The 13,669-nt window shown below is 40.4% G+C and overlaps 1 protein-coding gene across 9 annotated transcripts in view; it reads right to left on the bottom strand.

The window, feature by feature from the left end:
* LOC23687700 (trithorax group protein osa) overlaps positions 1–13,669 on the bottom strand; it is a 566,458-nt gene that overhangs the window by 14,520 nt on the left and 538,269 nt on the right. For 7 of the 9 annotated variants that reach the window (XM_021852024.1, XM_021852027.1, XM_021852028.1 and 4 more), the window contains 5 exons: positions 11,014–11,183; positions 4,974–5,024; positions 4,548–4,745; positions 4,157–4,373; positions 3,842–4,093 (listed from right to left, as the gene is read on the bottom strand). In XM_021852024.1, the coding sequence (XP_021707716.1) occupies positions 3,842–4,093; positions 4,157–4,373; positions 4,548–4,745; positions 4,974–5,024; positions 11,014–11,183 (888 nt within the window). The remainder of the gene's footprint in view (positions 1–3,841; positions 4,094–4,156; positions 4,374–4,547; positions 4,746–4,973; positions 5,025–11,013; positions 11,184–13,669) is intronic. The other 2 variants (XM_021852032.1, XM_021852026.1) reach the window with 1 other exon arrangement.

Raw genomic sequence — 13,669 nt, forward strand, 5'->3', positions numbered from 1 at the left:
TTGATGTTTCTTAAGGTGAACATAAAACGAAGCCATACATCAATTTTTTCAGGGCACAAATTCAGAGAACCAAAAAGAGTTCTGGGCAGAAAGTTTGATCGATTATTGGCATTTGTCATTTGATAAATCTGTATGTCTTCATCGCTACAGTGGGTGGAACACATGCCGTTAATCTGGATCAGAGTCGTTCAAGTCGGCTCGCAAGGCTTACAAGAAGGCTCTTCGTTCTGGGGAACGACCCGGCTGGAAAAAACTATGCACAAATGTTTCCAGTTTGAGTGTAGTCAGTGGCTGAACAGAATCCTAGCCAAATATAAGGATTTCCAAGTAAACGAAATTCGCTTAGCTAATAGTAAGTTTACTTCTTCTGATGAAGAAGTTTCAGAATGTTTATTCAATACATACATTCCCGGATGTGTGGACATAGCATCTACGGATGAACCAAATGTCTTTTCATGTAGTTACGAGTCTCTGGCTTCTGCTCGCAGTATCGTAACTACTGAATCGATTCAATGGGCACTCAATAGCTTTGCTCCGTTCAAATCTCCAGGAACAGATGGGATTTATCCTGTTCTACTCCAGAAGGAATGTGAGTTTATCAAACATGTTTTGAAAAAGCTACTTGTAAGCAGATTTGCTACCGGGTATATTCCCAGATCCTGACGTGATATTACTGTGGAGTTTATCCCAAAAGGAGGACATGCGTCGTATGAAGAAACGAAGAGTTTTAGACCAATCAGTCTGACCTCTTTTCTTCTGAAATGTCTGGAACGCATTATCGATCATCACATCCGCATTAATTTGGCAAATATGCGTCTTCATGTGAATCAACATGCTTACCAATCTGAAAAGTCCACGGTAACTTTTTTACACAAAGTTGTATGCGATGTCGAGAAAACATTCTCTCAGAAGCAATCCTGCTTGGGTGTTTTCTTGGATATTGAGGGTTCCTTTGATAACGTGTCATTCGATACCATATGGGAAGCAGCTCGAAACCGTGAGCTCATCTAATGCTCAAAAATCGACATCTTTTCTCGACATTGCGTCAGGCAGCGATTCGAATATTAAGTAAACGGATGCCCCCAAGGGGGAGTCTTATCGCCGATTTTGTGGAATCTCGCAGCAGATATGCTATTGAGGCAACTCAATAATTACGGTTCCCCAACTTATTGATTTGCCGACGACTATCTAGCTTTGATAGTTGGTATGTGCATAAGCACCCTATTTGACCTGATGCAAAGTGCTCTTCAGGTAGTCGAGAGTTGGTATCGCCAATATGGCCTTTCAGTTAACCCGAGTAAACTGAAGAAAGACGAAACCGCGATGAAAATTAATGTGACTGATCAGATAAAGTATGTCGGAGTCGTTCTAGATTCCAAACATTCATGGACACCTCACATTGATTTCAGAGTCAAAAAAGCGTTCTCTACGACTCCCACAGCAGCGCTCGAGGCTCTTTTCGACGAAGTGCCACTACACATACATCTTAAACAAGAAGCACTTTCTTGCTCTTATCGTTTATGGGTACTGGATCTACTGAAGAAAAGTCCAGTGAATTGTAGATCTTCACACCTTTCTTTATGTTCACTTTTGGTAAATTTGGACAAATTGCCCTTGCTCCAAGTGATCTCACAATCGCTTATCACTTTCCTTACAGGAAATTTACCACACAATTCCCTTCACGAGAAGAGTTGACGTCTGCCTATTTGAAAAAAAGGGTATCAAACAATCTAGTATGTTCCATTCTTGAAAGTAGAGCTAGTGCTGGTGTATATTCTCGTGAGCTAAGGATGAATCAGTTTTACTCACTTGGTAGAAACTGCACCGTTTTTCAGGCGGAAATATTTGCTATTATGTATGGAGTGCAATCAGTACTTAAACAGCGCGTAATGGGTAAAATCAAGCGTATTGCAACACTCATACTGAATATTGCAGCATCTTGAAAAGTTTAGCATCACTTAAAATATTATCTCGTGGTTTTTAAGTGCTAGATCAATATATGTTTGAGTTTATCTTCAAGAATACGTCTTTATGCCCTTGCTATTTTTTATTTTAGTTGAAGAAACTTTTATCACTGGATTTTAGGTGATGCTAAACTTAAAAGTGCTGCAATACTCTATATTGCAACGATTCCATACTTATGGTGGGTAGTGTACTTCTGTTCAGATAGTCAGGCTGCTATAAAAGCTAAGCTCGTGCTTTGGCCAACTCAAGGTAGAAGCATGTTATCGCATTTCGAACTCAAATTGTAGAACTGAATTCAGTCGACTCTGTTAACCTTGTATGGGTACCTGGTCATTCTTTCATCGCTGGAAATGAATTGGCTGACGAGCTAGCTCGTAATGGAGCATCGCATGACTTCATTGGCCCTGAGCCAACTATTCCGATTTTGAAGTGCTGGGTGAAGTTTAGATAAATTCTTGGGCGGCAACTCAGCACAAGCAATATTGGAATAGTTTGGAGTTGTGTCGTTAAACAAAATAATATATTACTAAGCCATCTCCAGCGTAAAAACAGATCTATAGTCTCCTGATCATAGAGTTGACCAGATCAAGTTGTATCCGCAAAATCAAAACTAAAAATGTTGGAAAACAGAACGACCTTCCTTCGCCTCGTGGATTGAGGTTTCAAAAGAGCTACAAAAAGTTTTTGCGTCGATCACTTGTACCGTTCTGCTTATTTTCGACCTCAAATTTGTTTTTCATATCTCTGAGCTTGAACAGCTTTGACAAAGCAAATTTAAATTTGATTAATGAAGAAATTCCTCTGAAGCTCTAAGACAAGTGTGTTCTGACACCGCAAGTTAAACTTGTGATGAAATTCTTCAATGCTCTTTGAAGAAACAATAGTATTTACAAACGATTACGCATTTGTTTCACTACGACTGTTTTGTGAGTGTCGTTGTCGTCGAAAGGACATTCAATGATGCATTTATAAGACAATATATTGTCAATTTCAACGATATTTATGTTCTTTTTAGCACAAAAGATCGAATGACAAACCGTCGAAATAATTTCGATATCTTCTTCTTCTTCTTTCTGGCGTTACGTCCCAACTGGGACAAAGCCTGCTTCTCAGATTAGTGTTCTTATGAGCACTTCCACAGTTATTAACTGAGAGCTTTCTTTACCGATTGACCATTTTTGCATGTGTATAATCGTGCAGGTTTACGAGATACTCTAGCCCTGGGGAATCGAGAAAATTTCCGTTACGAAAAAGTTCTCGAACCAGCGGGATTCGAACCCACGACCCTCAGCATGGTCATCTGCTGCGCGTTTACCGAACGGCTATTCCTGGTCCCTTATTCGATATAATGATTCGATTATTATATTCATTTTCTACGTTTTGTTTTTTGACCTTTCGTCACACATTCGTATTTTTTCGGATATTCTATTTTTAATATGACAAACTTAAAACTAAAATCCGCTCTCTTTTGAACAGTTGTTCGCCAATTTCGTCAACCCGAATATGAAGCTACCAAAAATGCGAACAACTCATCAAATCTTCTGCTTTTCCAGGCATGCGATCGGAAAAAAGAAGGAGAGCGGGAATGACCGACCGCGTTTGGAGTGGCCTCTCGAAAGCTTCCTCCAAGCACGTTCGGTGGATGTTTGTAGCTTGTTAGCTCCCAGTCGAGAATAATGAAACTCAAATGCGACAAGCTGACACCACACATCCGACACGCTTGCAGCATTGGTTTTCATGATTCTACAATTCTGGGGTTAGTATGGTTTGTTAAGTACGACCTTAAAACTAGTAGAAGAAGCGAAAATGAATATTGTACAATGATCATGGAGAAGCGACCTGCAAAAGTAGGGAAAATGTGTAGCACTGCGCTCACCTGGATGAGGAGATTGGGTTCCGCTTTGCTGCGACGGCGGTCGTTGTAGATTCTGCTGTGCTGGAGGTTGCTGTCCAGGTGCACCGGCTGGTGGCTGCTGACCGGGTCCTGATTGCTGTCCCTGCGAGTAGTCCGGAGTGGCACCGGGTGGGTAACCACCGGCAGCAGCAGCTCCCGGATATGCACCGTAGCCATCCATCGATGCACTACTGCTGCCCGGTGCTGGGAATGAGTCTTGCGAGTTTGACGATCCTTTAGGGGGGAAACAATGATGTCAGTCTCGGAAGGACACGACACTGGTAATTTGAAACCTACCCGGAGAGGGAACCGAAGCGGTCTTGTTCGACTTTTTCTTGGAACCGGCTTCGACCTGGGCAATGATAGGTGCCGGATCGATGCCGCCCCGGTCGAACTTGCACTCGAACGGTAGAAGATTCTTGGTGTAATGCTTTCGCAACGTGTAAGCCGCACTGCTGCTAGCTCCGATGCCCAGCATCCCTGCGATGTCCTTCCATGTTTTGCTCTTGGTAACCTTTAATGACGATTGGAGGGAGTAGGGAAATTCTAGTTGGCTGTACGAGAAAACCCGGGCAACGAACCGACCCTGGATAGAGCTTGGGCCGGCGTCACCATTTCAACCCACATGTATACGGAAAAGACCCACCACCCAGCTGTTAGTACTGTTAGTCTAGATAGACAAACTCACCTTACACACCTCAAGAAAACCGCCGCGCTCCTGTGTCAGGATGTACAGCTTGTACAGGTCCAGGGGTGTCTTCGAGATCGTGGGACACGCCGTGATGGGCGTTCGCCGCTCCTCCATAAAGGCCAGCAACTTGTCCAACCAGGGCCTTCGCTCCGGTTTGTCATCCATGTCGTATAACTTGTTTAAGCTGTCGGATTTCTGTGGGGATTGAGAAGTGATAACCGTTCATTATGCATTCCGGACATAGGAAAAAAAATCAAACTGACAAAACCACGCACCGATGCTTTTAGTGTATCGATAAAACTATGGAAATGAAAATGTTACGTAGGTGTCTCAGACACCTAAAACTATGATTTCTAAGAAACAAATGAATGACTACCAAAATCAACCAACCAAACACCAAAAAGCGTATCAATTCATATTAACCTTAGTTGATCTAAAAGGAGGCTCCGCGGGAGGAACGTGGCTGTTAAATACCTGTGGAAAGAACGAAACAGAAGAAGTAAAAGAGCAAAAGCTTTAGTTTCTTGATCCCGATCTAAGCGGTGGTGGAAAAATAAAGGCGAAACACAATTTCATCTATAAGAACGAACTGAACTCCCATAAATTGCACTGCTATTGATGCAATTTGTATTAATCGAACCGATACGGCGGAATAACGGAGTTGGGGGGAAAACACGAACTTATTGCACTATGGCCCAGATAGGTGATATTTTGGTAAAAAGTCAACAACATTTTGAATAATAAGCTACACTCAAAATAATCCACACGTAATCACGTAGATCCTTGGAAAATGAACTTTCCTCTAATTAACCGGACAGTCACCGAGACGTAGATATGTATTCAATGGTCTTTCAATTATATTTACTGTTGGTGTCCATCATTCTTAAGTGAAAAACACGTACGCGTAAATGAACTCAAATTTTGACAGTTCATTTTCTGTTTTAAACTGTCAGCAGTGCAAAACGAATAACATCGTTGGAAGCAAACTCCAAGTCTAGACATTATTCACAAGATTTTGGTGAGTAAATTTTGTTAGAGATAAACTTTTACCTTTTTGGATTTGTTTTTTCTTTCGAATAGGGCTGAGCATCGTACTTTCACCGTCAATTGCAACTAGCCTATCTCCATTTATCAGCGATGTACGGTTCTTCGAACTAACTCCGGAAAAGTGCATCTGATTGCAAAAATATTTTCACAGATAAATTTTAACAAATATTCAAGTGTTATTTAGTGTAATCTTCCATTCAGATGTATTTCCTTTATTATTCGGAAACACAACAGAACATTGTGATAGAATGAAAGGAATCTATCTAAGACATTTTTTTTATTCGAAGTTTCCGAATATTTGATAGTATAATTCCTTAGAATCCAATAAAACGCTCTGTAAAAGGTACTCACAAAACACTTAGCTGCTACGTGAAATCCTCGTGATTCGAAAAAGTTCATTCTGATTCACGTTAGTGCTACGTGAAAGTGCGTTTGAAAAAACTACGTTTGTTCCCACGTTACCTTGACGTTTTGATTATTTTGAGTGACAATTTTTTTTTTTCGCATTTTTAGATGCCTCCAGGGTTGGACCTTTAAATACTTTTTTAATGTCCCAGGTAAGATTCTAATTATCAAGATTATACATTCTGTAAATAAGATATGACACTTATAAACAAATTGCGGATATTGTAGTATTTATATGTTCTTCACGTTAATTTCGTTGGTTTTCTCATCATCGACACCATTGATTCGATAATGTTTTTCTCGTTAATGCCCTAATTTTGGTTTGTCAGTTTCTATTCGTGTTTTTATTTTTATTTAATTCAAGAAATAAGTGCACCAAAACTCACGGTAATCCATCATAATAATGAATGTTCATTTCACTTCTAGCGCTTTTTATCTCTTACTTAGAGATTGAGATTTGTTTGCTTTGAGATCCGATAACGGGACAAACAAGTACATTCGCCTAATGTATCGGATTGCTTCAATTTTGTTACAGTCGCCTCTCCACATATCGACCATCGAGATAGGGAGAGATCGAGACAAAGAACATTAATTTAATGAACACTAGATTAAAGATCACTCCGTTACTAGGAAAATAATAAACAAACCAACTTCACATTTCAAGTTTCCAAATTTTTTCAAGTTCCGAAATCAGGTGATCTGTAGCTTCTTTATCGATACAGATCTATTTTAACTTATCTATATTTACATCAACTTTCACTCTCTCCTACTCTTTTTACTCTCACACCGAGCAGGTAGGAGAGAGCTCTGTTGTTAGTGCGAAGAGGGTCAGTTTGTCTCAGTCACCATCTGATACTGACGGAGGATGGATGTGCTCCCCAAAGCACAGTCCTCCGTGAGGCGTCTTCTGGTGGCTGGACGGGTTTTTGGTGGAGGGGCTGGGAATCGAACCCATGACCTTCCGCTTATGAAGCGAAAGCGTAACCTCAAGGCTACAGACCCCCTAAGTTTCCAAATTGTTTTGAATCACTTAAATTTGGTCTAGTAACCTTTGATAATTTTCATATCGACATATGGAGAGAAAATTGGGAACATGAAATCATCAGGAACACATCAAGATATGGAGATATCGAGATAAGGAGGATATCGAGATATGGAGAGAGAAATCGTATGCAGAATGAAGGGACCGAAGGAATCATCAACATAGGGAGAGATATCGAGATGTGGAGAGTCAACTGTATCATTTTTTGATGGTTCAATTACTTTATGCAACTCTGCTTCTTTAGGAGGAACAGAAGAATATATTTGGCATGATGAACCTTCTAGTACAGGGTGTCTACTCGTTTACCGAAATGAAATTATTTGATATTTCCAGGTTTTATAAATTAGTTGTGATAATTAAGATAAATGATGAACTGTATGTATTTCATTCGAAAACTTTCAAGAGCTGTGAATGAATCATGGTTGAAAAACCGAAATTAAATATTTCCCAATAATTTTAGAAATTGTCCATGAAGCATGGCTGGTAGGGACTGAGTGTTTTGAAAATATAACATTTAGATACCTCTTACTTGAAAAAAAGAGACCAAACAGTAATCAAAAAACAAATAAAAACCTAACAGGAACCAGGAGTAAAGAGTTTAATTCTTTATGGAATAAGACCTGACAATTCTCTGAGAATTTTTTGTTTGTTTTGTTTCCTCGAGACATAACGACAAATGATAGTGTTTATATCGGCCTATGCACGGGTTCACTATTTGACGTTTGAGCGGTGCCGTGTTATTTACGTGACCATGGCAACGAGTGAATTCGGCACCGCTCAAACGTCAAATTAGTGAATACGTGCATTGGTACATTACTGCATTTTCAATGATTTTCTCAAAAAATTTCATCAGAAATTATCTCAGGTATTTGCCCAAAGATCCAGACATAACTCTGAAGATTTCTTCAGGTTAGATAGATGGATAGATTTTTTAATTTGAGAGATTTGCATTTATCCACAGGAGTTCATTTAGTGATGTTTTCCCATAAAATCACTTCAAGAATTTTTCTGAGGAATTTACAACCTGATTTTTTCCAAAAATGACCACGGAAATTACCTTAGAGATTCCATCAGGAATTACTTCATATATAATTTTAGATATTTTTTCGGTGATTTTCCCATCTATTTCCTAGAAAATTGTCCAAGGCTCCCGCTTTAAACATGTTGCAATACTCAACCTGAAATGTCTCCAAGGATTTCCTACATAATTGTCCTTCAGAATTTCTTTAAGATTTTCACAAAGAATTTTTTTAAGGATATCTTCATTAATTACTCCAGAGATTGCTCCTAAGATTTGTTTGGAAATTTCAGAAGCTTCCAGTAACAGGAAATCCAGGAAATTTCAGTAACTCCTCCAGTAACTTTAAGAGATTTCACAAGAAAGTTTTCACAGATTTTTCCAAGCATTCTTCCAAGAGTTTCCGTTTCGTGACGAATTTCTAAAGCAAATCTTAGAGTAACCTCTTAAAAAAAAAAGCTTGTGTAAGTTCTTAAACCATTCTTGATAAATAAGGATTTTTAAAGAAACTCTTGACAACACTTCAGAGTAATTGAAAAAAAGAAAAACAAATCAATATTGAATCTCTGTGAAGCAACTCCTTGAAACACGAAATCTCTAAGAAATTCTGTAGAAATAAACTGGTGTGGAACCTGAGACGAACTTTTGAAAATTCTATGGTAATTTTGAGCCACATTAATCTCTTCTGTTGCGTTTTTTGCACGAAACGCTAGTCTATAGTGAAAACCATCCCAAGAGCTTTAGCATTGCGCTGTTATAATCGAAAAAGAGCAAAAGAGGAAAGAATCTCTCATTGTTACATAGGTTTCTTAGCAAGGTTAAGCGAGAATTCAATAAGGATCGCACAACGAATTTGCGGAAAAGTGCAGGCAAGATTGATCTAAAGATAAATCTACGGAAATTCACTACGGACAAATCATCATCAGGGACCTCATAAGGACATATGTAGATCCAAGACTACCCAAGTAGCCAAATAGCACTTTAATTCGCGGGGACGAACCTGGTGTAGTGGTTAGAACACTGGCCTCTCACGCCGAGGACCTGGGATCGAATCCCATCCCCGACATAGTCACTTATGACGTAAAAAGTTATAGTGACGACTTCCTTCGGAAGGGAAGTAAAGCCGTTGGTCCCGAGATGAACTAGCCCAGGGCTAAAAATCTCGTTAATAAAGTCAAACCAACCACTTTAATTCGCCCTGCGTGCTAATATAGTGCTGTAATATAGCTGACATGCTTTATATCAGCGTTATAATAGCCCAAAAGGCGTTATAAGGCCAAAAAGGCGAATCAGCGTGCTAGTGGTTACTTGGGTAGTCAAGCTAGTAATCCAAACATGGCTTAACCCAGAATCAGTATCTCGTCTCGGGTAATCTGTCAAACAGGAATTTTCAATTAATCTGATCAGGATTTCACAGGAAACCACTTGAATCTCCCATGAAATTTCATTTTCATTTTGCAAGCTTTTGGTGGGGCAATAAGAGCGCAAGTCAGCTCAAAGCCGGGATCAGGAAATGGTTATGGTCGTAATAGTCTATGCAGACCACACGAGCACCATCGGAAAGCATAGGAAGGGTTGGGGTAGAATACAGGGAAATGTTAGACATGACACAGTAATGCAATTGATGCCGAAAAATGTAAATGTGTTTTTTTTTTCGTTTGGCAGTTACGAGGATACTTTATGCCCTGGGAATCGAGGGAATTTTCGTTACGAAAAGATCCTCGACCGGTGGGATTCGTATCCACGACTCTTGGTCTTCCTGAATAGCTGCGCGATAACCGCTACGGCTATCTGGGTCTGATTATCGTAATGAAAATTTTGCCATTGTTTTGAAGTTGAGAGGTTGAATGGTCTAATCAACGCTACAAAATACAGCAATCAAATGTAGCGACGGGCCTGGTCAGGCGGCTAGAACTCTCGCCACTCACGCCGAGGACCTGGGATCGAATCCCATCCCCGAGATATTCACTAATGACGTAAAGTTTATAGTGACGACTTCCTTCGGAAAGGAAGTAAAGCCGTTGGTCCCGAGATGAACTAGCCCAGGGCTAAAAATTTCGTTAATAAAGATGGAAAAAAGCAATTAAATGTCTTAAGTCAGCACTCCCTAGAAAATGTAATTCCAAGATACTAGGATCTCCCAAGAAATATGTCAAATATGTCAAATCAATCTTCATCAGATCAGCTTTTTACCAGCCGCTATGAATCTCATATATACGATTTTTCCCTACTTGGAAATCCGAAAATTAAAACAGAATTCTTGAAGGCCTAGTGCTTTTTCCCTTTGTTGGTTGTTGTTGGTTTTTACCAAAATATCGCCTATCAGAACCACTGTACATTGGGATTAGACACAAATTAAGTTTATTTGTTTCATGGGGAATGGGGAATGTCTAATTAATCGATTGCTCTAGGAACAAAATGTAAAATAATACATAACAAGGCGGGTATCGGGGCACATAAAAACTTATCGGGTCTACGCGTCCTAAAATAAGGACAAATCTAGAGAGAGAGAGATTGAGAAAGTGAGAAGAGATTGTATCTACATTTCTACGACTGGCAACCGACGGCGGCCGGCGCGTCATCAGCATCGTCGTCGCTTGATCGACGTGTGACGACAGCGCGGACGTGGGCGGCGTAGTATAGGAGGAGTAGGAGTACCAGTACGCGGCCACAAGGGCTGCCGCGGCCGCTGCCGAAGCCGAAGCCGACGCCGCAGAGGACGTGGATGGCATCATCAGCGGCGAAGCAACCGTGGGAGAGCGCGAGGAGGTACGGTACGGACACGGCGACAACGGCGACGGAGGCTGCGGCTGCGAAGACTGCGGAAAGCGCGCCAGCGACCGTCTAGAAGAACTACTAGGATTACTTTTGCTGCCGGTGGCGGCGGTGGCGGCACGCTGGGCGTTGCTGTTGACCCCTGGTGGTCTGGCGCTGGCCGTTACTATACTCACTGGACTAGCTGGCGTCCGGGGCCAGGATGTGGGCGAGTTCATCTCGAAGTCTTCGTGCTGGTTGTGCGGTCCGGGCGACGCCGTCGTCGGCGTGCTAGTCAGGTGACTTTGGTTGTAGAGGTCGCCCTTCCGCGATTTCGGCGTCGAGCACTGCGGGTCTTCACCGGAAGCTGGAATGAGAAGAGGGAAGGAAAAAAGGGGGTACCATTAGTAATTTGAATGAATTAAATTATTATTTCAGGTGAAAAACCTTACTGTTGCAGATTCTCAACATCGTGATGCCAAGCTATTTGTACAGTCTGTATAAACCAGGCTACTGCGATGCTGTTAGTCGTCTTCAATCCGTATGAAATTTAGGAATTTTGAGTGGGTCGAGAGTTTGAACTTTGGTTTGTGTGTGTGTGTATAATCCATCTAACCCCCACTGTCCGGCAGTGGTATTATGGAAAAAAGTTTTCAGCAAAACTGCTTTGGTACTACAGTTTTGCAAAAAGCTTCAGTCCGGGAGTTAGAAGGTGATAGCTCTATTGCAGATCCGGTGACCCATTTCAGAATGGCTGGAGAGACACGTCCATTCAGAAGTCACTTTCACTTACAACAAGCCCCGCATGTATGCATTACCGTTATCAAATGGATAATGATAATGCATACACACTTCCGGTTTCAAAGATGGTTACTTTGAAACTGGCGCGTATTTAATGTTCAAGTACAAATAATTATATAATCAGAACATTCTCACCAAAATTCATCCAAGGCGGCGTTGTCACCAAATCAAATCATCAACTAATTTGGTATGCATTTTCTTCTCCTTGTGACGCACTTACCACTTGTCATTTCTAGACCAAGAACGAGAGTTTGAACTTTGGTTTGAGCCCAAAGTACTCCTCACATAGCATCTATTTGCGTTCAATCTAACGAAAACGGACGCTATGTGTACGAGACTTAAGGCTACGTAGCTCGTCATTCGTTTTTGCAACAATGATGACTTCTCAGTTTGTATTTCAAAGTGATAAAACTCAGTCTTGATAGTTTATATTGACTTGAAAATGTAACACTGTACGCGCTAACATGTATAAAGTATGCTGATACATTTTCAGCTGTGTCAGTGCAAAACCCACTGATTTTCTTTGATTCGAAATCGTAAGATGAATTAGCATCAATCATCAACACTGCAGTTATACGCATAATTGTCCCATGTTACTTTTTGTGCATTTTGACTTTTTGTCATCAAACAGTTTATTTTTACGTATAGTTTTAGAAAACACCCACCAAAAATTAACTTTGTTCGGAAACTCAATGAAAAGCAAGCCAAGTCATTTTGTCCCATTGTTGAAATATTCAGTAGGCAGTTTTGAATTAGCTGGTGTTTGGGAAAATCGTTTTGAACATCTTCTTATGTTGGCTTTACATCCCATGTGGAACACAACCCGTTTTATGTGTTATCGGGATGCATTCATCAGGTTGTTTGGATACCCTGTTCCCCAGAGAAAGTGGATATTATATTGGCGGTTCTGAGACTTGCGACATATCAAACATGATGAATTTGCAAATCAAGTCAAAAGAAGAAAAGTTCAAGAGGTTTTAGATGACTTGACCACATACTGGGTTATTAAGGATAACTGGTTCTTCGGTGTAAGTGGCAAATATGTTGACGGTTCTTAAACTTAATTTGCGATGTATCATATATCATGATTTTGCAAACCAAGTCCAAAGAAATGTCAAATCGTGTGATGATTTGTATCGTGATTTTTGAGTTAATATTAATTCTGTAGAATAACCTTGAATTCGCAGATGAGTTTCTGTCAAGCTTCTAGCTGGAAGAGTCGATATAGGAATTTATTACATCTTATAAACTCTCTAACTTAACGCGCAGCTATTCAGTAAGATCAAGCTGAGGGTCGTGGGTTCGAATCCCACCGGTCGAGGATCTTTTCGGGTTGGAAATTTTCTCGACTTCCCAGGGCATAGAGTATCTTCGTACCTGCCACATGATATACACATGCAAAAATGGTCATTGGCATAGTAAGCTCTCAGTTAATAACTGTGGTAGTGCTCATAAGAACACTAAGCTGAGAAGCAGGCTCTGTCCCAGTGGGGACGTAACGCCAGAAAGAAGAAGAAAATCTCTAACTCATACATTTTCTCATTATCACACATACAGAAAACTTTGCATTCCATTCCATACTATAAAATCGTATTTCTTCACTTCCCCACAGGTGGCTCCGTTTGGCACATGTCACTTGAGCCTTCATTAGATGCCTTAACATAGTCCTGAGATTATACGTCTTCTCCATTCGGTACAATATATACGTAAGAACGGTTATCTACAGCAGTATGCTTAGCACATAATTGGTCACTACTTTCAGTGGGACTGTTATGCGTAGAAATTGACTAAAAACCTCGTATTTCTAGGCATAACAGTCCCACTTTGAATTTCGTAGCTAAATTTACTTTATTCCCACAATCCAAACTCTTGACTCTAATGAACACACTATTCTTTATACTATTGTAATGATTTTAATTTAATTTACCACACACCAGGTAAATACGAGGCCTAAATGTGTTAAAATCTTTAAACGCGTTTTCTCGATTGCATATTTTGGAACATGGGACAGTTATGCGTATAACGGCAGTAACAGCGCGTACAAATTTCAAT

Source organism: Aedes aegypti, chromosome 3 (assembly GCF_002204515.2).
Source record: "Aedes aegypti strain LVP_AGWG chromosome 3, AaegL5.0 Primary Assembly, whole genome shotgun sequence".
NCBI classification, from domain to species: domain Eukaryota; kingdom Metazoa; phylum Arthropoda; class Insecta; order Diptera; family Culicidae; genus Aedes; species Aedes aegypti.